Source organism: Acinonyx jubatus, chromosome B1 (genome assembly GCF_027475565.1).
Source record: "Acinonyx jubatus isolate Ajub_Pintada_27869175 chromosome B1, VMU_Ajub_asm_v1.0, whole genome shotgun sequence".
Lineage (NCBI taxonomy): Eukaryota > Metazoa > Chordata > Mammalia > Carnivora > Felidae > Acinonyx > Acinonyx jubatus.
In genome coordinates this window covers 199,460,149-199,486,760 of record NC_069382.1, presented here as the reverse complement: position 1 = coordinate 199,486,760, position 26,612 = coordinate 199,460,149, and the positions used below count along the sequence as shown (strand labels likewise).

General features: G+C 49.5%; 1 protein-coding gene across 3 annotated transcripts in view; it reads left to right on the top strand.

Annotated features, from left to right (window-relative positions):
• Nucleotides 1-26,612, top strand: part of HTT (huntingtin) — a 145,984-nt gene that overhangs the window by 52,135 nt on the left and 67,237 nt on the right. For all 3 annotated transcript variants that reach the window (XM_027071080.2, XM_027071023.2, XM_027071126.2), the window contains 17 exons: nt 29-187; nt 278-375; nt 1,433-1,572; nt 2,531-2,594; nt 2,843-2,943; nt 5,766-5,912; nt 7,602-7,722; nt 9,133-9,209; nt 10,929-11,080; nt 12,092-12,294; nt 14,649-14,775; nt 16,161-16,288; nt 19,002-19,112; nt 23,758-23,835; nt 24,323-24,546; nt 25,609-25,687; nt 25,811-25,972. In XM_027071080.2, the coding sequence (XP_026926881.2) occupies nt 29-187; nt 278-375; nt 1,433-1,572; nt 2,531-2,594; nt 2,843-2,943; nt 5,766-5,912; nt 7,602-7,722; nt 9,133-9,209; nt 10,929-11,080; nt 12,092-12,294; nt 14,649-14,775; nt 16,161-16,288; nt 19,002-19,112; nt 23,758-23,835; nt 24,323-24,546; nt 25,609-25,687; nt 25,811-25,972 (2,171 nt within the window). The remainder of the gene's footprint in view (nt 1-28; nt 188-277; nt 376-1,432; nt 1,573-2,530; nt 2,595-2,842; nt 2,944-5,765; nt 5,913-7,601; nt 7,723-9,132; nt 9,210-10,928; nt 11,081-12,091; nt 12,295-14,648; nt 14,776-16,160; nt 16,289-19,001; nt 19,113-23,757; nt 23,836-24,322; nt 24,547-25,608; nt 25,688-25,810; nt 25,973-26,612) is intronic.

Sequence of the window (26,612 nt, the reverse complement as noted above, 5' to 3'; positions counted from 1 at the left end):
ACAGTGGCTGGGCAATTTCTCTCTGCAGAGGAGCCATATGTGTCAGACATCCTGAACTACATCGATCACGGAGACCCCCAGGTCAGAGGAGCCACGGCCGTTCTCTGTGGGACCCTCATCTCCTCCACCCTGAGCAGGTCCCGCTTCCAAGTGGGAGACTGGATGGGCACCGTTAGAGCTCTGACAGGTAATGTTCGGAGTTTTCGGGGTATTTTCTAGATAGAATTCTCAGGCTCAAGTTTACATAAAGACGTTTCCTGTTTGCTCTTTTGGTCAGGAAATACATTTTCTCTGGAGGACTGCATTCCTTTGCTGCGGAAAACTTTGAAGGATGAATCTTCTGTCACTTGCAAGTTGGCCTGCACAGCTGTGAGGGTAAGCATGATCTTTTACAGAAATCAATTCTTTGATCAGTGGAAATTTTACCATTGTTATAATTGAAATCGGGCTTGATACTGAATATTTCCAGACATCCTAAAGGTGTAAACAATAACAAACGTGTATGTGTTCACCACTCAGCTGTAGAAAGATAACATTACCAGTAAAGGTAAGGCTTAATTAAGTGTAGTTTAAGTTTTAACACTGAATATTTGCTAAAAACGTACCTTTTCTAAGGGTCCCTTTAGAAATATATCTCGCTAACCTTAAGTGTAAAACCTGTGGGATTGAACAACCAACGGCTCTCTTAGGCCCATAGAAGACCCAGTCAAAGTGAGCGGTAATGTTACCTGGCCACCTGTGTTCTGTGCCAGTGCTGCTAACCTCCAGCCTGTACCTGGTGGCGTGTTGAACCTTTGTGTCTCAGGGGGCTCACAAATCACTACTGGCCAGTCAGCGACAGTAAAAACCAAAACAAAAACCCAGCAAATTGCCAAACTAACAGTATACCTTCCCTTTACAAAATTTCATGGCCAGAATTGTTCCTTAGGTGCAAACGTCTGCCAGGTTTCCATCGGTGTCTTTCCGGGAGCAGAGGGAAGCGCGAGCCCCTGGCCCGGAGTCACCGCGCACCCGTGTTGTGGACGTGCCCGCGTATGCACGGAGGGGCGGGAGGGGCAGCCACGGGAGCTGTTCTGGCGCGTTGGGCAGTGGAGAACGCGGTCACTTAGCAGAGGGCCGTGGGTCCCCCACCAGCCCTGGCTCTGAGCCTTGATTTAGAATGGAGCCGTGCTGCTGTGCTGCACGGCTCCCTGTTAACATGCCGACCAGCGGTCACGAGAGTGGCGTCTGGGAGTAGAGGCCAAGACAGAGACAGAAACAGGCGCAGAGAGAAACAGAGTTGTGTGAAAGGGACACATGGGGTTATAAACATTTCTGAGTGATGTGGGAAAAGTGTGGCCCCCCTGCTGCAGTCAGAAGAGGAAGCAGGTCTGTGGACGAGTGATGTCCTTGAACGAGGTGGGACTGACCCTGACTGTACCTTGTTCTCCAGCACTGTGTCATGAGTCTGTGCAGCAGTAGCTCCAGTGAACTGGGACTGCAGCTGATCACCGATGTACTGAGCCTGAGGGACAGCTCCTACTGGCTGGTGAGGACAGAGCTTTTGGAGACGCTCGCAGAGATTGACTTTAGGTAAGTGAATCAGGGTCATTAGGTGAGCAGACCTAAGCTGCTCGGGAGTTTGAGCTAGGAATTGAAAGGGCTGGGTCGGTTGATTGAGTTACTGATGAGTGATGCTTCTCAGGTAACCTGTGAGTCGGGAGTCTGGGCGGCTTGGGTTGCTGATGCTTGTTTCCTCCTCAGCTTGCCCTGTGCCTGGGGTTTTAAAATAAGGCAGAGGAGTGGATCTTTCTGGTAGTTTTAGTCACCTGAATGTTCTGGATGGTGGGAATGAGAGAGCTCATACTTAAATCGCGCGCTCGTGGAAAAGGAACATACTCCTCACCACACCGGATGTAGGTCACGTGGGCCATTTCTACGTCCTTGCGATTACAGAATAACTTGATTGATGCCCTTGTAGGTTTTCATTTTCGAAGAGGAACTTTGGTTTAAGATGTTCTCTTTCAACGCTTTATTTTAGAAGGGGAAATTTCTATGTTATCCAGGTGTTTGGTTCTTTTTCAAGCCACTGTAATAAAGTGGTTGTTATGTGTCAGGCTCAGAGCTAGGTGCCCTCCGTGGTTATTTCCTTTCTTCCTCAGAACACCTCTGGGAATGAGGGCATGCTCTCCCCTCTGCCTCGCAGAGGAAGGGGTGAACGGCCCCATCCCCACGGCCCGCTCTCCTCCCGTGGTGGGTGTTTGAGCTCACTCTGAGGCCAGGTGGACTCTTTCACAGTAATAGATATTTGTATTTATTTTGAAGAAAAACAGTGTACTGAGTGCTATCTTACTGAGTGAAATGATGAGTGGAACATAAATTGTACTTGTTTAAAAACATTCATCCTTCTGTGGGCTTTGGGAAGCACCGTCTCTCCCTGCCCACGCCGGAGCCGGCCTCCAGCGTCCCGACGTCTGTCGGAGGCTTGCAGGCCGACAGTGAGTGTTGGTTGAGTAACTAAATTATTTTGTTAAAAATGTTCTTTTGTTAGGTTGGTGAGCTTTTTGGAGGCAAAAGCAGAAAATCTACACAGAGGGGCCCATCATTACACAGGGGTAAGCCGTTTGTTTTCGTGGGGCCACATTGTCACCTCCAGGAATTGCCCTTTCCCGGGGGTGGGGGCTTTCCTGAGTGCTCTCTGTTCTAGGCTGATTCTGCAGTTTAGATCGTGATAGTTGTGATTGTATGTGTGGGTTAAGGCTGGTGATCGTGAGTCCCTTCTCACTGGCCTTCCAAAATACCTTCCCTGGAATTTAGTTCAATACGGACGTCATCCCTGTTTTCCTTATCCTTCTCTCTGAAGCTTTTAAAACTGCAGGACCGAGTGCTCCATGACGTCGTCATCTACTTGCTTGGGGACGAAGACCCCAGGGTGCGACACGTTGCCGCAGCTGCACTGATGAGGTAGTTACCGAGTGTCTGCTCTTTGCTGCCTTTCGTGGTGAAAGCGCTAAATGGTACGAGGAGGAGAGCCGGAACGTCCAGAGAGTAGGTCAGCGTTCCTAGATCGTGTGCGCCCACCTTCAGCCGCTCTGAAACCATCAGAACAGGTCGTATTTACCCCCGCAGGAGTCTACCGGGAGGCCGGAACAGCAACAAAGTACTAGCTTCCTAGCATCAGGGGGACACGCTCTCATTGTCCGAAGCCTGGGATACAGAGGAAAGTAAAAGTCACCTTAGCTTCTCCCCTGGAGATGCTCACTGTTAGCACTTTGATGCATATCCTGCATAGGAGTCTCTTTTTCAAAATTGAGACAGATGCCTGTGATTTTGTAATCTGCTCATTTCCACTTACTATATTATTAGCCTCTTCTGCCCTCAGACTTCTGAGACAGGAACCGTAAGCACCGGTATTGTGGAGGGCAGCACCCTGGATTCGGTGTACTTGTACTTCTGTACTGAAGTGCGTGACACATCCCACAGTGGGAGATCAGGGAAGGCTCTCAGCAGCGTTTCAAAAAAAGAGATTTTGCTTAGTGGCCAAGAATTTACTCTGGAGTTGCGATAAGCTTTTATATAAATATTATTTGGTTGAATGTTAAGTTTTCTTTGACAATAATGGTTAGTAAATATTATTGCACATAAATGTTTATGTACACATTTTTTCCTTAGAATTAATTCCTGGAAATTGAGTTACTAGGCCAAGCTTTTTGGTGTTGTTTTTTAAAAATTTTCATGGCTTTACTGACATATTTTATAGCCCTTAAAATTTACCCATTTTCAGTGCACAATTAAATGATTGGTAGCAAACCCGCAGAGCCGTGCAGCGGCCTCCACGGTCCCAGTGTTAGGACACTCCCATCACCCCACAAAGATCCTGTGCCCGTTTGCAGCACCTCCCACCCCCCAGCCCCAGGCAAGCACGAATCCACTTCCTTTTCTGGGCATTTCCTACAAATGGGATCATACGGTAGGTGGACTTCTGCTCCTGGCTTTTCTCACTTAGTTGTCGAGGCTCATACATGCCACAGTGCGGACGTGCGGTTCGTTCCCTGTGTTGCCGGATGCTGTTCCTTTATGTGGATGACACCGTCCGTGTCTGCTTCGTCCACTCACCAGATGGCTGTTGTTTCCACTTCTTGACTACTATGAATTGTGCTGGTGGAGCATTTGCCCACAAGACTCTGTGTGGACATATGTTCTCATTTCTTTTGGGTCAGTACCGAGAAGTGGATTTTTTATGGGCTTTGGTACTTACTGTGAAATTGCTCTCCAGAAACATACCTGGGTTTGTACTCTTAGGACCAGAATATGATTATGCCTGATTCTTCCCACCAAAACAGACATTTCCAAAAAAGTTAAATATGTGTCAGTTGTTTAGGCAGAAATTGGTTTTTCATTTTAAAATAACTTCTCTTTGGGATGCCTGGGTGGCTCAGTCAGTTAAGCGTCCTGTTTCTTGCTTTGGGCTCAGGTCACGGTCTCACAGCTGTGAGACTGAGCCCCTAGTTGGACTCCACGCTGCGTGTGGAGCCTGCTTAAGACTGTCTCTCTCCTCCTCTGCCCCCTCCCCTGCTCATGTTCGCTCTCTGTTAAAAAATAATAGTAACAGGGGAAAAAAAACTTACCTTTTCTAAGTAATACAAGTTTACTGCACAAAATTTAGGGAAAATACTAAAATGGAAATAAAAATCTTTGTAATCAAACCACTCAAAACCACAGTTCCAATTTCATGTGTATCCTTTCTGTTTTCAGTGTCGTCCTTTGCGTTCCTTTGATTGCTTGTGAGATGTACCTTTTCATGCACTTAACCACGTTTGTCTGACTCACCTAATCAGTGATTTTGGACCTTTGCCGTTTCCTGTAAATGATAGCCACTTATTTTACCTTAGAAGAAAGTTGTATTTATCAGTACATCTCCATGGGGGACAGTGACCTTAATTAAAGATACTGGGGTTTGCAAACCAATGTGATAAAACAGCTGTTTCTATAAGTTATGAGCCACGTCCGCGAGTGTGTGAGTACGTTCGTGTAAAATGCATGCGGAGTGTCAATTGCAGAAGTGAGCCCTTCTGTTCTTCTACGAAATGGTTCTGTATTCTGCTTCCGGATTGAGTTTAGATTTGTGAGGGACCTCAGCCGGAGCTTTGCCGTCTGGGAACGTGTGGGACAGTTTTGCAGGCAGAATTGCAAAGCAGGTAGGGGCCAGCCCGTGGCGTTCAGATCTGCTCTGCGCCCAGTACTTTCTGTGGATGGTGGCTTCATGTACTTGTTCATGGTGCTCAAGATGATTAGAAAGAGAACTTTATTTTTTTGAGAAACAGCACACGCAGGCCTGTGCATGTGCGTGGGAGTGGGAGAAGGGCAGAAGGGGAGAGAGAAGCTTATCAGCAGTCTCCATGCCCAGCATGGAGCTCGATCCCACGACTCTGAGATCATGACCTGAGCTGAAATCAAGAGTCAGATGGTTAACCCATTGAGCCATCCAGGCGCCCCCGAAGAAGAACTTTAAATCAGAGCATTTTATTGTATGTAGAGAAAGGTACAGACAAAAAGGAAGTACAGCACCTAGTTATTTCAGACTTGGTGTGATTTGTGTGGGGGTGGTCGGTCCTGTGATTGGAACCCCCTGTTCTGGCGTGCTGGAATGCCACCCTGAAAAAGGGAGGTGGTGGTCTGTGGGTAGACCATGTTGCAGGCTTAACCACCTTGATGGAGAAGGGTGATGAATCCCAGGTGAGTTTCAGATACTTTTCTTAAGTAAATAAACCTTACTTTTATGTTAGGCTTGTCCCGAAGCTGTTTTATAAATGTGACCAAGGACAAGCCGACCCAGTGGTGGCTGTGGCGAGAGACCAAAGCAGCGTTTACCTGAAACTTCTCATGCACGAGACTCAGCCCCCATCTCACTTCTCCGTCAGCACCATAACCAGGTACATGAGCCGGGTGCGTCCTGAGGTCGTCGGGGGGAGGTGCCCTTTCCCGATGCCTCTCTTTTGGGCTTTAGTCTCTAATGTGTGTTCTAGAGAAGAAGCTTTAGGTGAGAGTGTTCGAGTAGGTGGTCTCCTTTGGTGGGATAGTTCTCTGTTCGGGATGTGCTGTCCTGCCTCTTCACTTGATACACTCTGCCGCCGTCGCGGTGGCGACATCAGACATCTTGTGATCCACTCGTCACCAGCCACGTACCAAGAAGTGTATTTTCGTGTGTGACTCCTGGGCTGGGTCTTAGCTAAACACTTGTCCGTTAAGTTTCCTCAGGTAACTTGCGCTGCTAGTGCGGAGTCCAGCTCGGTTGTCAGGCCCCTCGTTTTGAGGCGTTTATCGTGCAGGCTCCGGCACGCCCCGCGGGAGGTGCCCACGGCCCCCCAGCTGGTCTCGGGTCAGCGGCGGGGAAGGAGGAAGTCGCCAGAGCCGAACCGCTCCCAGGGAGTGAGGGTTCCTTAGAGGCTGAGTCTGCACAGACGCCTGCAGAAGCGATATAGGAGAGACGTCATGCCGTTTTAACGCTCGGTTTTAAATGTTATTTGAAACATGAGCTTTGTGACTCTCCTGTTAGCGGCAGTTTCTAAAAAGCTTGGACTAAGTGGCGTCGAAGCGGAGAAGTTTGTTGGATGCTTTTGCTCTGAATTTGGAACTCGGCTTGTTGGATTTTGAAGCTGTTCCTAACTAGATATTTTCTCTCCTCATGTAAAGATTGCTTTAGAAAAACACACGAAAATAATTTTCTCAGAGAAATCCCTCGCCCCCTGCCCCCCCACCCGCTTTTTTTTTTTTTTTTTTTTTTTACCCTAAGAAGTGGCATTTTCTTCTCTCTGAAAAGAGAGACTATTTATTCAGGGTAAATATTCCTTTAACAGAAGAAACAGATGCCACATACGAGTATCTGGTTGTCAGGGGCTGAACAAGCCTTGGGTAACCTGCCGTTTCAGAGGCTCATTTCAGAAAGTGACGATTTCAGTGCCAGCAGGGAGGAGTGGCACATTGCCTGGGCACCGGTTACTGGCCGCGGCCCCGAATCTCCCCCTCCCGCCTCGGCGAGGTGGCTGTGGTGGCCGTGGTGACTTTGCCACCTGCCGTTGGGGAATTTATGGGAGAAGAGAAAAGAACTATTCTCCTGAGATTCATTTCTGGGACCTGAGGACCCCGAGGGATTCAGAAGCGAACCCAGCACTAGTCCTGCGGGGGCCCTGCTGGTAGGGCAGGGGGCGGACGGCCTGCACATAACTTCACAAAGGGTTGAAGTCCATGTGCCAGGAGAGGGGTGACGGAGAGTCCGCGGTGCTCCTGCACTGGGGAGAATGCTTTCTTCTTTCCTGGAATCACGGTAGCTTCCAGAAGGATTTCTTCCAACTTCGGAGTTTGAAAAACGGGTGCTTTTGGCAGGTGGGGAGATTTCAGGCGAGGCTGTGGTGGGGGGGTGCGCTGCAATGGGGTGGCCGCAGGAGGGTAGGGATCGTAGTGACCGGGTGTGTGTCTAGCCTCTCGTTCACCTCAGAGTCAGGACTGCTGTAACTTCCTAGAGGCTTTAATCTTAATCTTTGAAATGCCATTTGAATTTTGAAACTACCATAAGCTTTAGTGGTAGATTTGAAGTCTCCGTGTTTCCGTGTTTTTCTTATTAGAATATACAGAGGCTATAACCTACTGCCAAGCATGACAGATGTCACTGTGGAAAATAACCTCTCGAGAGTCATTGCGGCAGTTTCCCACGAGCTGGTCACGTCGACCACGCGAGCACTTACGGTAAGTCCCCTGGGTTGGTGTTCTCGAAATTGATTGTGGGTGGTTTGTGCGGTTGGTTTTTAATGGTGATGGGAGGTGCTTGCGTTCGAGGCCTTCTGTGTGGGGCTTATTCCCTAGGACTTGTGTCCCAGGGAGCAGAGTCTGGGCTTATTGGACTGGGCGTGCGAACAGCCATTTTGTTTCTGATGATGAAAGTAACACGTGCTCATTGTCAAAAAATTCAGTGTAGGAAGACATAAGAATGAGAATAAACACTCCCATAATCCGGGTTGGTAATGTGTCAGAAGTTCAAACTGCCTCTGATGTAACGGACTCGGTGAGTGTGTGATGGGCGCTACGGGGAAGAAGCAGACACACCAGCAAAGGTTTCTGTGCGGTGTAATTACACGTGTCGTCGTTTGCAACACTGACGTGGAAAAGAGCCGTTGCATCCAAGAGTGCAAGGGTGACCCCATTCCAATTATGACGGAGATCTGTATGTGCAGCAGAAGGTTCACACACCTGTCATCGCGGTGCTTGGGAGAGTTTTTCATTCTGTAGAGAGACGGAATCTGGGTTACAATAGAGAGACCAAAAGCCACGTGTGATTATGTACAGTCCGATCTCTGTTGGGAAAAGTCGTATTCACACATGTACGTTTCTCATATTCAGGAAAACGACTGGTAGAAAATGGCCAAAATGGATTTTAGGACTACGATTTTTGTTTCATATTTTATCAGATACTTATAAATTTCCTAAAATGAACAAGGGTGACTTTCATAATTAGGAATAGAGGATATGATACAAAGTTGCGTTAATTGGCTGTTTCCCCCGTCATTTATTTTATGTGGCAGAAGAAATACTTGCATATTGTAGAAAAATCCCAACAATTATGATTGGGTTGTCTTGATAAGTATATAGTGCCTTTTAAGCCTTAATATTGTTTGGCCTCTTTGTAGTTTGGTCTTCCCTGGATTTGTTTAAAGTTATCATAAGCTTCATTTATTTGTATTTATTGTGGCTTCCATGTGTCTGGCACTCTTCTAGGCTTGGGATGTTAACACAGAGAGGGTCCCTGTCCTGTGCCTCTTGCGGCCTGGTCAGGAGGTGGACATCAGTGAGCTCCCTCCAGCACGGAGCAGACCAGGGCATGGGGAGGGCATGGGGCCATTGCCACTGTGAGCAAAAGGGTTGTGCCGGCTGCTGGCCTCCCGTCACGGCATAGAACGGTCCCTCCTTAGCGCCTGTGCCTCACTTGTCCAGTTCTACCCTTGAAGGACGAATCAGTCCCCTGGTAGGACACATATCGTGAGACAGAGATCTCAATTCTGTTTTCATTGTTTGTACTTTCTATAAAGGGTAAAAGGAGGGTCAGTGTGATAAACACTTTTTGGTGCGTGGGTGTGATTTTCCTGTCTTTTCCTTCTTCAGTTCGGATGCTGCGAGGCTTTGTGTCTTCTTTCCACTGCCTTTCCAGTCTGCGTTTGGAGTTTAGGCTGGCACTGTGGGTATGTATTGTTCTCAGCATGTGGCTGTCTTCACTTACGTGATCCAGACATCGTTACTGGGATCTCCTTGTTTCTTTCTTTCTTTTTTTTTTTTTTCCAGCGTTTATTTATTTTTGGGACAGAGGGAGACAGAGCATAAACGGGGGAGGGGCAGAGAGAGAGGGAGACACAGAATCGGAAGCAGGCTCCAGGCTCTGAGCCATCAGCCCAGAGCCCGACGCGGGGCTCGAACTCACGGACCGCGAGATCGTGACCTGGCTGAAGTCGGACGCTTAACCGACTGCGCCACCCAGGCGCCCCTCCTTGTTTCTTTCTTAAATCTTGTATCAGTTTGACCTTTTGGAAAAATACCCAGCAGAATGCTGGGCTCTGCCCTTTTAGCTAGTGACAGAGCTCCTAAAGATCTGAATTCGCTGTGACTCCCGTGGGTGTCAGTTGCCCACTTGTCAGTGCTTTGGGGGATTTCAGGGTGTGACTTGTAGATTCATTGTAGGGAATTCACATATGTTGGCAAGACGTCTCTAATTGGCTTCTCTCCAAAAGTCTTCGCTGTGTATTAGAAATTTGGAAACATTTTTTGTTTGAAACCAACTAATATGACCTGTCATTCCAAATCATGATGAGCTACAGTGTGTAATTTAGGAACTTGTACTTATATTAGCACTTTTCATTTAAAAATGATTTTCTTCCAGGAGATGGCCCTAATAGCATCTGTGAAATAATTTCAAGTCTCCTGTGACACTAAGAAATAAGCTTTTACTGTGTGTACCAATGACTGAGAAAAATTTTGGGACTCACCATCAGTTTTTTTTTCAATGTTTATTTTTGAGAGAGAGACAAAGTGTGAACAGGGGAGGAGCAGAGAGAGAGAGGGAGACACAGAATCTGAAACAGGCTCCAGGCTCTGAGCTGTCAGCACAGAGCCCGACACGGGGCTCGAACTCAAGAACTCTGAGGTCATGACCTGAGCTGTCATCGGACGCTTAACCGACTGAGCCACCCAGATGCCCCAGGGCTCACCATCACTTTAAAAAAAAAAATCTTTTTTTTAGTGTCTATTTATTTATTTTGAGAGAGTGAGTGTGTGAGCAGAGGAGGGACAGAGAGAAAGCCACAGAATCTGAAACAGGCTGTATCTAGCCTCTGAGCTGTCAGCACAGAGCCTAATGCGGGGCTGAAACCCACGAACCGTGAGGTCATGACCTGAGCCGAAGTTGGATGCTCAACCGACTGAGCCACCCAGGCGCCCCTCACCATCCCTGCTTAAAGTAAATCTGCAGATTTGTGTCTGTGTCAGCCTATGACCAGCTGACATTTGCTTGGAGTGGATGGATTGCATCCTCCGGTCTAGAATGATTGCTTCCCTCTGTCCACAGGTAGTTACTGAGCAGCTGCGGTTTCTGGTCATAGATCCAGTGCCTGACCTGACTCTAGGCTACTTTGGCATTGGAGTAAAATATGCTAAGTCAAAATTCGAAGAAAGTTAAAAAGTTATAAAAGTAAGCAGTTTCAATAGTTTTAATCAGATGTGCTACCTGGTTTCATTTCTCTGATTTTTGTGGAGCTGAGGTGTATGTGCAGGAAGGATGTTAGTTAACAATAGTAAAATCGCTTTGTGAGCTGGTACAAAGCGTACGGTGGTAGGCCTTCGTGGTTCGTGGGAGAAGGCAAGACTGCTTTACAGCTTTTGTCATCTGACCTGCCTGTGTTGGCTTCCAGGGCACCCCCACTGAGCGTGTCCGGTGAGTCCAGGAAGAGCTGTACTGTTGGCATGGCCACGGTCATCCTCACCTTGCTCTCGTCAGCTTGGTTCCCGCTGGACCTCGCAGCGCACCAGGATGCACTGGTGCTGGCCGGAAACCTGCTCGCAGGTAGTGGCCCGGAGGTGGAGCAGGGGCTTCGGGTCCAGAGCTGTAGGTTTCTTTTTGAGGGATGGGGTGGTGCGCACGCGAAGGAGAATATTGTGAGGCCATCGCCAGGATGGTTCCAGCCCTTCGTCAGAGTTCCCGACGTCAGCAGCATGCATGGATGTGAGCTATAGGCATCTATTCTGGGCCGACTGTTTTAAAGGAGCCCTTTTCCTGCCCAGCCCCTCAGCCACAGGTAAACCTGTTCCTAATTTCATTTTAGTGGGCACCATATGCCAGGCACAGTCCCAGGCACCACGGCTGTAAGAAAGGGCGGTGTGTGGGCTCCGTTCACAAGTCACGTGTGGATTCAGCGGGTGACGCATGTAAACTAAGTACAGTGGCTGCCCAGAGTGGCCATCATCGCTCTCTTTAAACACCAGGTGGAGGGCGTAGCCTATTTGAAGGCATAGAGACACAAAAAAAATTGTGACATGTGAGGACTGCCAGTCGTTGGGGATGTTAGGTGAGATGAGGACTGACAGGGAGGATGTAAGGAAGGAAGGCCATTGAACTTGACAGGTGGGCTGCCTCGCTAAGTGCTCCTTAAGTATGACGTCCTATTTGCTGTGCCACATCATGGCAGAGCCTCATGGAGGGGCTGGCAGTGGGGCTGGTGCATTTGCACGGTCTGGTCCCTCAGCGGCTTCAGTGTGGCTTGGAGGAGAAGGTAGGGAAACCCGCTTAGGAGGAGAAGGTGTCGTAGTCGAGGTGAGAGAGTCTGAATGGGATAAATGGTGGTGGGCTGACTGGAAGAGGATGCAGGGGGCAGGATCAGCAGGCCTCGGCCCCCGGTTCGATTGGGGTTGCAAAGGTCCGGGGCGCCTGGGGTGGATTGGCACGTCCTGACCGGGCGTACGTACTGTGGTGATGTTAGGAAGGTCCACCGGCTGGAGATGTCCGGCAGACTCAGAGTGGATGGGTCTAAATGACTTGCCTACTCATTCCTTTCCCCCACATTGTGCCGCATCACAGCCAGTGCCCCCAGATCTCTGAGAAGTTCGTGGACCTCTGAGGAAGAGGCCAGCCCAGCAGCCGCCAAGCAGGAAGAGGTCTGGCCGGCTCTGGGTGACCGGACCTTGGTGCCCATGGTGGAGCAGCTCTTCGCCCACCTGCTGAAGGTGATAAATATCTGTGCACACGTGCTGGACGATGTGGCTCCTGGACCGGCAATAAAGGTAACTTTGGACTTGGCCGCCGTTTAGCACAGAGTGACGTCGTGGGTGTCAGGCATGCCTTCGTGACTCATCTGTCCCTTCCTTACTCTTTTTCACTTTAAATGAACAAAACCGCTCATATGATGACGTTGGATTTAACGCCATAATACGTCAACCAATTTATAGCTCTTTTGGTACCGTCATCGGTTACTGTCGTCTCTGAGGGGAAAGCGATCTTTATTCTTGGCTTTCAGCATTAGCCAAGAAAGCTCATAAGGAAGTTGCTGGCTTATTAGGTAACTAACTCATCTGCTGTCTCCTGGAATGTTGGCAGATCGCTCTTCTGTGAAGTGTAGCTCTATCAAATTAGCTTCCCAAGTGGTAAATTGTTTGCACAGTGAATAAGGTAGATGAGCTCACTTATAATTATATCCGATTATTCGCACACTCCTGTGTCCTCTATCTCAGGTTACTTCCATCTTGAAAAAACTCCTCTAACTTCACATTCTGCTTCGACTGCCGCTTGGTCTCCTTATCAGTACAAACCTTTCTGAAGAGTGCCGTCTCCCCGCTTAACACCTTAGGGTCTCCTGTGGCTGCAGCCATCGATTCCCCAAACTTCAGGGGGTCGGCTTTTGGCCACCACTCTCCATAGCAGGGGGCAGGATCTCCCTGCCAAGATTGGTCCTTGGGTCTCGTGGATACCTCTTGGGTCCTGTCTTCTCCTGTGTATCACTCGGTACCGCCACGCAGGTCCTGAAACAGTCATTCCTGCTGGTCTCTCGGTTTTTGTCTCTTGTTTTTCTCCAACCAGTCTGCTCGCTGGGCCTTCTCCTGGTTTCACCTCTCTGCCCACCACTGATGATCTCCAGGCTCTGTCCTAGGTTGGCCTCTCTTGATATTTCCTGGGCCAGCTCTGTCCAGTACAACTCTCTGTAATGGTGGGAACATTGATGTCTAGGCCAGCCAGGACAGTAGCCACCAACCACACGTGGTGACTGATCACTTGAAAAGTGGCTAGCGCAACTGAGGAACTGAACTTCTGATTTTGTTTGTCATTAAATGGCCACGTGTAGATAATGGCTCCTTTACGGGACGGGACAGCTCAAGGTGGTCAGTCCTGCTCTTACCGTTGGTATGTAAACGTCAGAGACCCCAGGTGTGTCTTTGGGGTGTCAGTCCAGGGACGCGCCATGCATCTCCTTGGATGGCTCGCAGACTTCAGGTGTGCTCTGGATCTGAGCTGCTGAGCCTCGCCCCTGCCCGTGCCTGCCGTGCTCCCCTCACTTTGTGCTTTGTCAGCTGCAAACGTGGTGGTCATCATAGCTTCTTGTTTCATCAAGTCCTGTGTTTTCCCTACTGAATATCTTACAAAGACCCGTATACACGTGCACACATGCACATACATGTACACACACGCACACAAATGCACACATACCCGTATAGGTGCACACGTACATACACACTTCTCTGTGTGTTCACTGCCACTATTCTGGTGCAAACTGGTGACCTGATGGAGTACTGCTACAGCCTCTTTTCTTCTCTTTCTTCTTGTTGAGACCACATGTTCATGAATACACCCTGCAACTCCAGCATAATTCGTATGCCATACGATCCTTCTGCTTACAGTGTAGGGTTTGGGTTGTTTTAGTACGCCCAGAGCCACTGGGCCATCACCACCACCAGTGTAGAGTCCAGAAAGGAACACGAGACATACCTTTAGCTCTCACCCCCAACCTCTCGTGCCCCCCCAGCTCCAGGCAGCCACCACCTACTTGCTGTTTCTGTGGACCTGCCCGCGGCAGACACGTCATGGGAAGGGACTGTGTGGTCTGTGTCTTGTCGGTCTGCGCTCCTGATGGCAGCTTTTGCCACACTCCGTCCACTTCCCTGACGTTGTGGGGAGAGAAGCAGAGCTGAGGCCCAGTGCCCACTATGTGCCTCCTGCAGTTCTGTCTCTGTCCAGTGGACCCCTAGCTCTGCTGCTCGTTAGCCTTGACGTTGAGTACGTTCCTTCACCTCTGAGCTCGTTTCATCATTTGAAAATGGGTTCAGAATGTTGCTTCGTACCCTTTTTCCTGTCCTGGCTCCCACAGAGTGCCCTGGTTGCCACTGGAGGTGATGGGTGGGCCCCGCCTGACCCCCTTCACGGTCCACCTGTGAAGAAGTTCTGGGTCAATCCCTGCCACGTGTGATGGTTGTGTGGGTCAGTGTAGCTGGTACACGTACCGCGTGTGAGCTCCGTAAATGAGGATTCCGAGAAAAACCAGATTGCCTGGGTTGCTTGCTCTGCTCTGGGAATGGGAAACCACATCTGCGAGTTTCAGTCTGCATGCTGGTTCTACTTCCTTCACAGACTCTGGTTTTTGTTGCAGGCAGCCTTGCCGTCCCTGACAAACCCTCCTTCTCTAAGTCCGATCCGCCGGAAGGGAAAGGAGAAAGAGCCGGGAGAGCAGGCCTCTGCGCCCTTGAGCCCCAAGAAAGGCAGCGAAGCCAGTCCAGGTATGAAGTGTTAACGGGCAGGGGACATGGTGTGTGTCATCCAAAGCCAGGACTATGCTTATGTTCGTGCCGAAGTTAATGTGATAACTTGGTATTTTCTGGAAGTAAAACACATGGCAGTGGAGCCGGAGAAAGAGTTTCCTCAGTGTGGGTTCGGATATTAAATATTATAAATATCCCTAACTGTGTCCAGACCGTATTCTGGTCTTGAGTGCCTCTTAGTGTCACTTGCCAGTATGTGGCCACAGAGGTCTGCAGGCATCGGGCCCCTAGCAAGGAGCCCTGCCTGCTGTCCTCCCCGTCCCACTTCTCCCTGCAGAAGAGAGTAGAAGAGACCCGAGTTTGAGTCGGGGAGGCGGTGTAGATGGCTGGGAGCAGAGCTAGTGGATGAAATACTTGGTTCTGACATGTGAGGCCCTCTCCAGTTGGAAGTGGCAGGTTTACATTTGGGCGCACTGCGGTAGGGTTCAGTCATGTGAGTGAACGGGACCCAGAAGCTCAGATCATGGAGCAGCTTCTAGACCTGGGACGGTCTCAGGACAGAAGGGGCCACGGTTTCGGGGGAACCTTGCGGTTTCCACTGACCAGGCAGCCGCTGTGGGCTGGGGAGCCAGGGCGACCTGTCCTGTCCCGCTCCCGTCAAACCTGTCAGCACGCTGACTCACGGCGCCTGCACAGTTGTGGTCTCCTAGTCGTTTTGCTTACAGAGTGTTTACGGGAAGGCTTTTTAAAAGCTGCTCTTTTCAAGGGATTGACGATAGGACGCAGGAGGATTTGCCAGCTTTAAAAGCTTCAGAACTTTACAAATGTCAAGTTATCAGTATGTCACTGATACTCTTTCTGGTGGATTAAATCAACTAAGGGCTCCAAGTTGAAGATCTTTAAAACTCGAGTAGTATAGTTTCCATATAGTGCTTGGCATTTTAATATTTCATGTCCGTTTCATGATAATATGTATGCTCTTTACAGCGTTTAAGCACGTTGGTTGCTTACAGGGTGCGTGACCTGCACCGGCCAGGGCTCAGCGCCGTTGTGCACTGGGAGCCTCAGGGAGCCTCAGGCTCCTGGCAGTTGTGTGATTGGCCGGAGGTCATTGAACTAGTCGTTCCTCTGATTTGCAAACTGGCAGCGAGACCGTAACAACAGACAGTAGCCTTACACCGCTGTTTTCCTTTTCGTCTTGTTTTATTTTCTGGGGACTGCCTGGATTCTACTTATGTCTAGCAGTCAATTTTTTGTTACTTCTATTTAATCAAAAAGAGGAAGAATTTGAATTTTATTCTACTAGAATACCTTTAAAAGCCATTATTGCTAGTAACTTCTTTTAAACGTGGCAAGTGTTTACTTTTGATCTAAAAGTTTATTTTGTGTGGTGTGTTTTACAGCCTCTCGACAATCCGACGCCTCAGGGCCTGTTACAGCAAATAAGTCCTCATCACTGGGGAGTTTCTACCACCTTCCTTCATACCTCAAATTGCACGATGTCCTGAAAGCTACTCACGCTAACTATAAGGTACTGACCACTCCTTTTGTAAAAATATGCACGTGCTCAGATTTTTAATAGATTGTGGATGTGTTTGTTAAGATTCGCAGCTTGTGTGTGTACATACACGTACATACGAGACAGCGTGGGGTGTGCGCTGTGACGGTTTTTTCAAGTTTTGTCTTCAGCTTTGTTTATGGTAGCTTTCATCATATCAAAACGTAAGGTTTCTGCTGAAGTCGCAGTCTCTCTGTGGGTTACCGGGGCTGTGTCTGGGCCTCCCAAGGCCACCCCCCACCTTCAGAGATTTTTTGGCAAGACTCTGGGACTGGCGTGTAGTTGTTTTCACAGCTGGGACTTCTACCACAGCGTGGAGTCTGCAGGGATCCGTGTTCTCTCTGTCCATTGAGGGCCACAGAGCAGCTTTGTCCCCCGAGCAGCGGAGGCTTCCTCTGCCTGGCATGAACTGAAACCTCAGCCTCGCAGAGGCAGTTGTGTGACGTAAAACGTGGGATTCCTTCCCAGAGTCCAGGCTCAGGGAACCAGCCCTATCAGGGAAGGTTTTCTATCAGCGTGGGGGACCTTCGATTGGTCAAGTGCGTGGACACCACCAAGGGCCCACCTTACAGACCGGTTTCTGTCTGTTCTGTTAACTCTTCTGCACGGGTATGTTTTGTACCTCGGGCCTTCTCACACTGAGATGGTTAAGGAAAAATCTGCCACGGTTTCTCGTAGGGCTTTTCATTGGTTAGCTGCCTGCCCAGTTTCCCTGGCACTGTCTCCCAAATAATCCAGTTTTCATGCACTAACTGATCTAAAATACGACCTTTATCAGATACTAAATTCTCATAGTTCTGTATTTCTACTGTTTTGTTACATCCATCTGTCTATCTGTTCATCTTTTAGAAGCACGCGTGCTGATTGTGTAGCTGCTCGGTATATTTTTTGAGGTGGTCAGTCCCCCCCCATTCTCCTTCAGAATTTTTTCTGGATGTTCTTTTCTTACTCATTTTTGCATGTGAACACTAGAATAAACTAATCTAGTTCTAAAGAATCCTGAGAGTATTTCCATTGGGATCATGTTAATTTATAGATTAATTTGGGAAGAACTGGTATCTTAGATGTTAAGTCCACCTGTCCAGAGTGTGGGATGCTTTTTTGTTTATTGAAAACTTCTTGTATATGCCTCAGATGTACCTGAAATTTAAAGAATTTGAAAAAGAATTTTTGAGGATTACTTCACACAGATGTTGCACATTTCTTGATAAGTGTGTACCCAGATGTTCATTATCTTTTGTTATTGATATAGATATTTCTCAGGGTTTTTGTTTGTCTGTTTGTTTGTTTGTTTGAAAATGATTTATGAACTTTACCTGGCTTTTTTTCTGGAGGATATCAATACCTTTCAAAGATCAGAGTATTTGACCACATTTTACAGAAGATTCAGAGGCTCTTTTTAGCCAGTGTTTCTCATGTCAACCACCCACATAGCAGAGGGCACGTGGGAAATACCGCACAGAGGTGTTTCTTTTCTGCCTGTTCTCGACTCCTGTCCTGAGTCCTGGGGCCCTCTTGATGATCCCAGTGTCGGCTCCCTCTTTATCATTTCCCCTCCGGGACATCCTGGGCTCCACGCTGTACCCCGTGCATTGTGGCCCCCGGTGTCCCGGATGCCCGCCTGGATCGGTGTGTTTGGAGTGCCTGGCACATGTGACATCTGTCACACTGCCCCTCCACCTCCTTCATTACATCTTTATTCCCTCTGTTCTGGCTGTACTCCCACCCTGGCCCTCGTTGTCCGCCCCCCTCAGAGCCCCATGGCCCTGCTTCTCCCCTGCGACCTCTGTTCTTTGTCAAGATAGGCCTTCCCATGCGCATGCCCCTCGCCCCCTCGTTCTGTCATGCCTGCTGGAGGTGAGCCCCTACCCTCCTGTCCCTGTGGGATGTGGCCCCATGAAGTCACCTGTCCCTGTGTCCCCACTCGCCCTTCCTCTGCCTGCTGGAAACCACCTCACAGTGACACAAGAGCATCAAGGTTTTCACCTTCTGTGTGTGTCTCCCCTGCTGTCCTGCCCCTCGGCCCAGGAAGTGCTTCCTCTGTCATCACGGCTGGCTGGGTTTGATTTCACGGAGCAGACTCCATTCTCTGTTGTAGCGCTTTGCAAGGTTTTTGCCAGTTTTTATTTTTATAGTTGATCCCTCCCCTTCGCCCTTCATATCCTTGGACCTGACTCATTCTCAGTCTGTTAAATAGAGGAGTTGCTGCATAATTTAATTCAGCTGGGCCCTTTCGAATTATAATTTAATCCTTCTTAAGATGAATTTAATGTTTTGCTAGAGCCAGACCGAAGGGCGGTTTCTGGATTTGATCATGATTCCCGGGGGATACGAACATACGTGGAACACAACGTGTATTTTATAGGTTTTGATATGGTGCTTATCAGATACTGGTTGAAATGGACACTAAATTTTTTTTCTTGTAATAGAAGGTCAGAAATTGTTTCTTTCAGCAGCATCACTATAAGCTGGAAGATGCCTTTGAAAGGTTACAGTTTTATGCGGTTCCTTTCCAGGGCGTTTTCCCAGCACTGAAAGCAAATGAACAAACAGAAACCCCCCCAGATCGCGGGTGTTAGAGCAGCCCAGCCGGACACTCTCACCGCGTGGACAGCACGTGTCTTTGTTGCAGGTGACGGAACAGGACATGCCAGTAACCCTGTGTTCTTTCCCTCTGCTTCCCAAGGTTACCTTGGACCTTCAGAACAGTGCTGAAAAGTTTGGGGGCTTTCTGCGTTCTGCCTTGGATGTGCTCTCTCAGATCCTAGAATTGGCAACACTGCAGGACATTGGGAAGGTTTGTGTTTCGTTTCTTCCCCTCGAGCTGTAGCTGGGGGATCTGGGTGCGTTCAGAAGGCGGGAGCAGCTTGGGGAGAAGCTTCCACGGCCCCCGGCTGCTGTGTCATGGCTCCTGCCTCTGATTCTTGTGTCAGCCTCACGTTGGGGGTGTCCTACTTCCATCCCGTTTTCAGGGTTTTTCTGTATGTTAGCCTCGACCCAGTTCATTCTAGAATATTGGTGTTTGTTTTTTTTTTTTTTTAAATATGAAATTTATTGTCAAATTGGTTTCCATACAACACCCAGTGTTGGTGGGTTTAAACTGTGGTGGCAGTCCCTTTGCTTTCTTATCTGCCCTTTGCAAGCAGGAAGGGCGAAAACGGACGTGAAGGCTGCGTGGCTGGCTCCTCTGGTGCCGTGGGACAGCAGAGCTGTGGCTGAAACTCCTGGGCTTTGGCTCCAAGTCCGGTATCCCCTCCCCCTCGTCCTACAAGGGGGCGCTCAGACACAGGGACAGATTTTAAGGACGTGTGAGGTGAACGCCCATCTCGTGTGTCCGCATCCCGGGCCTGCAGGTCACATTTCACTGCGGTCGCTTTCCCGGGTGTGTCCCCTGCCGGCTCCCGGGTGCCCTGGTTCTCACGCGTTTCGGAGTCAGTCACAGGGAGCTCCCCCTTCAAACGTGTGTCCTAAACATGTGGCGCGCTCAGGAAGTTCATGTGTTTTTGTCTTTTTCTTGATGTGTGGAAGTTACCTAGTTTTTGTCATCACAGTATGTACATTATCTTGTCTCCAGGTGCTTCTTGGGCTCTTTCCCAGGTCTGTGTATAGTGTGTGCACTTGTTTCGATGGCTGGATAGTGTCCTGTTCTTACTGGTGCTCGGTTATTGTCCCCTCTGAGTGAAACTTGGCAGAGTTTTTTTTACTGCTGCCACCTTCTTGGTGAGACCAGCCGGCCGTCCCGCCCAGGGCGCGGTACGCTCTCCCCGTGTGGCCCTGTCAGCATGGCGATCTGTTGCTTTTCTTCCCTCAGACCATAAGGTCCTGAGGGCCTGTGGGCTGTGTGTGGATAATGCATTTCAGCAAGATAGGGAATATGATGAATTTTAAATTTGAATGTTAGATACGCTGAAATAAAAACCATCTAACTGGGATTTTTAAAATAATAAAATTTTCCTATTTAAGGGAATTAAGATGACTTTGTGGTTTATTGTTTTTGTAGATTTTCATCTTTGGGGAGTGTGGTTCCTTTTTTCTTTTTACCTTTTTATTATGACTGCCACACACATACAGCAGTAGTTGTTTTTCAGTTGCAGTGAATTGATCGAAGGTTACATTTATCCTGATATGTGAAGGTAAATAACAAGTCACAATCTAATTAAGGTTGACGTTATGTGATCTGTGTATTCCTGAGAACGGGAATATAGTTTTATATATATACGTGTGTGTGTGTGTGTGTGTGTATGTATATATATATACATATATATATATATATATACACACACATAAAAATATATTTAAAAGTGTGCATAGTAACTTCCATTTCTGAAGATCCTTGTATGTGGGACAGGATGGCCTTTCGCCCTCTCACCTTGGTCCTTATGGATAAAGATGGTTTTGTGCTCCTCAGCTTCCCTGTTGTTCTGAGTTTATCTGTTGTGCTGTTGGGTGGGAGAGGCCCGCTTTAGCTCCAGCCTTGGCTTTCCCCAGGCCTCCTGGTCTGTACTTTGGGAGCCTCTCTTCCCTAACTGCTGAGTCTTCGTTCTTGGTCTTTTCGAGGGGAGTAGAAACCACCCAGGGTTTCTTTTGCGCTCGGCCACTGGCTGTTTGCCAGAAGTCTCCTTGGCCGACGGTTGTGCGGGCGAGGCTGGGTCCCCGCCCCCCGCCCCCGCCCGCCAGACACACGCTGCCACTTGCCATCCTGCCGCTGCGGTTGAGGCGGCAGGTGCCTCCACAAGCAGCAGCGGTGCCGCTGGGTATGTGCGCCGGACACGCGCTCTGGCGCCGGGGGCCTGAGCCTCACGGACTTTTTGGGGGGTGTGACCTGCACAGTGTAGGATCGGGTTTTCCTCCCATTGCCGTGAGCTTCTCTGGTTACAGCAGGTGAAGGCGGAGAGAGATTTGAGAGTAAAGAGTAGAGTTGGTCTCTTTTGTTTTTCTGAGTTCCAACGCGGGGGATGAAAAGTCATAATTCTGCGTTCTTGACATATAATAGTCTTATCTCTCTTCTCGTCTAGACCTTGTTTATTCCACTCCCAACTTTTATGTAATTGGAATGTATTCTGAAGTGCGATTTGTTTGTGTGTTGGTGATTTCTCTGGCCGCTGTTCCATATACACTTTTCCATGCATCTCCGTACTGCTGCCCGTATTGTAGTTATGTCTTCTCTGGCCTCTCTGGAGACTGCACTGGTCTTAAGCGGTTTGGCTTTTTGTGCCTCAGTGTAACTTTCCTTACATTTCTTGTGCTTGGGTTTGTTGAATTTAGACCTGTGGCTTCATAGTTTTCTTAAAATTTGGGAAGATTGGGGCCATTATTTCTTCAAATATCTTTTTCTGGTCCTGGCTTCTCTCCTAAGGGGACTTGAATTACCTGCGTATTTGGATGCGTGAGGTTGTCCCTTATGCGACGCACAGATGCTCCTTTTGGGTTATTGTTTTCTCTCTGCATTGCATTTTGTGTGGCTCTCACTGCTGTATCTTCAAGCTTTCTGATCTCTTCTTCTGCAGTGTCTAGTCTGACTCTTAATCCCACCTGGTGTATGTTTTCACTAACGTTGTTTTTATCTCTTAAAGTCTGATTTTGATCTTTTTAAAAAATCTCTTATATTCCTACTAAAGTTTTTGAGCACAGAGAATACAGTCATAAGGGCTTTTAACGTCCTTCTCTGCTAATTGTAAAATCTTGGCCATTCTGGGTCATTTTTGATTGATTATACTCCTCATTGTGGATTGTGTGTTCCTGCCTCTTTGCCTGCCTGGTAACCTTGATCAGATGCCAGGCATCGTGAAATGTTATTGGATGCTAGACGTTTTTGTACTCCTGTAAATCTTCGTGAGCTTTATTCTGAGATAGAATTAAATTGTGTGGGAACAGTTTACGTGTGGGTGTTGCATTTGTGTTGTTAAGTGGCCTGGAGCAGTGCTCAGTCTGGGGCTAATTGTTCCCACCACGGAGGCACGGCCTTCCCGAGTGCTCTACCTGGTGCTCCGTGAGTTATTGTTCTCCCGGGCTGGGGGCGACAGTAACTGTCCCTAGCCCTTTGTGGGTGCCAAGCACTGCCCCGTAACCCTTTCTGGTGATTGTCCCCTGGCCCTGGGGACTGGTCCAGAGTTCTGTCTGGGCAGCTGTCCCGTTGAGTCCCTGCTACTTCAGCTTCCCAGACTCATAGCTCCTCCTGACTTGGAGTCCCTGGGCTGCCCTGTGCCCCCCCTCCTTGTGCCTCGACCTGGAAGCTCTCACAGGGCGGTGGGCCAGTGTGGTGCGGGGCTCTCCTCTCTTGTTCCCGTCTCTCAGGGTCACTGTCCTTCAGCGCCTGCTGTTTGGCATCTTGTCACTGTAATTTCACACAGTGTCCGGTGTTTCTTTTGGTTGTTTGGGTGGAAGGTGTAAATGGGCCTCTCGCCTCGTTTTGCCAGAAGGGGAAACCTGTCTGTATTGCCCCGCATGTTGGTGTCCACACCTCGAGGTGCTCCTGTTGTTCCGTGTGCTGACATCACCACGGCATGTGTCCTCACCAGCATTCAGGGCTTGGTGCGGTTTCTGGTGCCACTGAGCCCTCCGTGTGTGTTTGTTGGGAGACAGGGTCTTTTGCCAGAGAGACCCTGATCTGGAAGGCTCTAGTTGTAATTCTCTCTGTTCACATTTACTGGATACCAGCTATGGGCTGGTAAAACCAAAAAGCAACACGTAACAAACTCACCCCGTAGGATGCAAACTTGAATGCTTAGAGTCTAATTTGAGTACGTCAGAATATTGAAAATGTATATATGGGCCTCTAGTATTTGAAACCAACAGAAGTCTGTTGCTCTTCAGCACGGAGAATTGTGGCGAACAAGCGAGGCGAGAGGCCTCTTCCATCTGGTTGGTGTCAACGCAGCCCTGCTGAGGGAAGCGGTGGCTGGCGACCAGACAGGCGCCCGGGCGTTGTGCCGCTGACGCTGAGCGCCTGCTCTGGCGGCGTCCTGAGAGTTCGTGTCTTCGTCCTTCTCGGTGCCCCAAGAGGACACGGGGTGCCTCGCATCTTATTCTCAATGCGGTGAAAGTAGTTTGTGTGGGCGGTCGTTTTTGCAGCTTGCCGTAGACGCTGTAGGACTCTGGGTAGTAAATCCCACAGGGTGCCCGTGTGCTCCATGCAGCTGGACGTCCGTGGGGCTCGCGGCTCCTGCACACTCTGAACTCCTTCCCTGACCACGGGGCTGGGGGCAGAGTGGCCAGTAGATAGCTGGCGAGCGTCCCCGAGCAGGCGAGTGAGCGAGCGAGGGAGTGGCGGTGGCGCCTGCAGGAGAGGCTGGAGGGAGCGGCTCAGGTTTGTCGTGCTTCCTGCCGAGCTCTGTTCATACTGGCGGATCACAAGCTTCCTCTGTGTCAACTGTGGCTCGCCACCATGGGAGGCCGCCCGGGAGTCACCGACTTGCGTGTGTTATTGCTTCTTCTTCCCACAGTGTGTCGAGGAGATCCTAGGCTACCTGAAATCCTGTTTCAGTCGAGAACCGATGATGGCAACTGTTTGTGTTCAGCAGGTAAAAATGTCATTTCCTGGGCTCATCTTCTAAGCCCCACGCCCTGGGCAGGGGGACAGGATGCCTCACGTCCTTTAGAAGGCGGTGCTGGTGGCACGGCCGGCAGCCCCACGGGTCACGTGTTGGCCCGCCCCGATATCGGGCACAGGGCTCCTTGTCCCGCCCCTCTGGGTCTGGCACCTGCCGCCGGACTCTGGCTACACGCTGCCATCGTGGCGTCCGTCCAGGCTTTTGCTTGGAATGCTGGGTCCAACAGAATTGCGGAGGAGGGCGAGGCTCCTGGGGTTCTGACTTACCGGCTCACATCGCCCTTCGCGACAGCAGTGTCCCATGGTGCCGATGGCGATCGTCCTCCAGGATGTCAGTCTGGAGCTTTGCTAACACAGCCCGTTGCTTTTAGCTGGGTTTGGCACGGCCCCCTGGGAGACCCCCGTGTGTTGGCGCCGCGCTAAGCCTCATGCTGATGGCTTCACTTCTTCCCCTTTAGTTGCTGAAGACTCTCTTTGGGACAAACTTGGCCTCCCAGTTTGATGGCTTGTCTTCCAACCCCAGCAAGTCCCAGGGCCGAGCGCAGCGTCTGGGCTCCTCCAGCGTGAGGCCGGGCTTGTACCACTACTGCTTCATGGCTCCCTACACCCACTTCACCCAGGCCTTAGCCGACGCCAGCCTGAGGAACATGGTGCAGGCAGAGCAGGACCACGACGCCTCAGGGTAACCTTGCCCCTGTGCTGGCCGGGGCGGTAGCGTTGGGGAGGCGTTCTGGGTACAAGCACAGAAGAGCTGGCGGTGAATCGTTTGTAAAAGCCGAGAGCCGGCTGCTCTTCCGGTGCCCATAGACCCCCCTTTCCTGTAGGTGCCGCATAGGCGGCATTTCCCAGGTCTGTACTAGAGGGAAAGAATGGCTTCCACGTGGCACAAAAGTGTTAGTGTGTAAGTGTACTTGAAGGGCATAGAGGAATCTCGTATGATAGTACTTTGGGTTTTATAACCTTATGGCTGCAAGTCTCTCTTCAGTTAAATTTATGGTTGTATTTTTGATGCCTGGAATGCGGTTGTTGTTGCTTAAATAACCATAATTATTAGCAGATATTTGAGTTGCTACTCTGTGTAGCAAGAGAATTGCTCTGTGCCGCGAACAAGAGAATTCCTTGTTTTTCCTTTTATAGATGTAGTGCTAAAGCAGCTAGAGTTGACACACTAGTCGGGAACTGAGGAGAATGCCCTTGTTCCAGGCTTGACATTGGTCACATACTTACTATATATATATGCATCCAGTTCTTAGGAATAGATCTGTTTACTTTGTTTAATAGCATGGGGTATAAACAAAGAAGCGAGGAACCGTGTGTATGTTACTGTCGTCTAATTTCATACGTGTTTCTTGAAAAGGGTGTGATTGATGTGAATGTTTAAAGAAACTTTTTCCCAAGAGAATCAAGTGAGATCTTCTGGGTCACTGAGTCTTTCAAGTGAGCGTCACCTTTGTGGCCTCACGGCAGCCTGGGTGGCGTGGCGCTGAGCTTCCTGGGGCAGGCAGCGCTCTGTCTGAGTGCCTGCTACCAGTGACAGGACTGGCTGGCGGCCCCCTGCGATCTCAGCGCGGCCTGCTGTCTGTTAGACAGGAGCGGGTGCCGCCGCGTGGCGTGGCCGCCTCGGTGCTTTCTGACTTGGACATGTTCTGATTTTGTGGACGTGAATTGGTTTGGCCTGGAGTGTGGCTGAGGACACGGGAGAAGACTTAACGGCTGTTCTTTGCTCACTTTTTTCCGCCTGCAGGTGGTTTGACGTGCTTCAGAAAGTGTCTACCCAGTTGAAGACGAACCTCACCAGCACCACTAAGAACCGCGCAGATAAGGTGAGTGAGAGGCGGCAGGCTTCGGTGCTCAGCACTTTCCAGGTTGGCTGCTTGAAGGTTTTGGTTGAAGTCTAACTCAGTTTGTTCTTTCTTTTTTCTTTTCTTTTTTTTTTTTTTTCATAGAATGCTATTCACAATCACATTCGTTTGTTCGAGCCTCTGGTTATAAAAGCTTTAAAGCAGTACACAACCACAACGTCTGTGCAGCTACAGAGGCAGGTCTTAGATTTGCTGGCACAGCTGGTTCAGTTACGGGTCAATTACTGTCTTCTGGATTCAGATCAGGTTTGTCACCTTTAGCTTTCATCTGCCATACCGGTCGTAATTTAATAAAAATTACCTGTAGCAGACACTGAAGTCTACCTTTAAGAAACGTGCAGTTTGCTATTTGCACACTGGTTGTCGCTCCTTACCCATTTCATGCGCCAGTGTCCAGGGCCTGGGCGCACGGAGGACGCACTCCTGCCTGTGTGAGGCTGTGTCCAGGTTATTAGCCTCTGTGCGTGCGTCAGAGGCCTTCCTCCCCACTCACCCTCCCCACCCCAAGACAAGTGAATTTAAATTGTAAGGTACAATGAAGATTTGTTGTTTGGGGGGCATTTTTGCAAAATCCAGAGACTTGCTTTAAACACGCTATCAATTACGACGTTTGCTTTCAAGCAAACTAAAGTTGGTTCACATCTTTGAGGAGGAACTAGTGCTTAGAACAGAGTTGGGTGCCAAACTGGCCCTAGTCCAGTCCTGGAGTGCTGCTGTGCCCTCGGGGTCCCCTTCCCTGTCAGCAGCCCTCAGCATCCGCCCCTTCGAACGCTGGGGTGTGCGGGGAGGAGGTGGACCCACGCGGGCACCTCATTACTAAGCCAGTCTTGGGCCATCTGTGCCGCTCAGTGTGTGTGAACCGGAGCCAGCGAGTCGCCGGATAGGC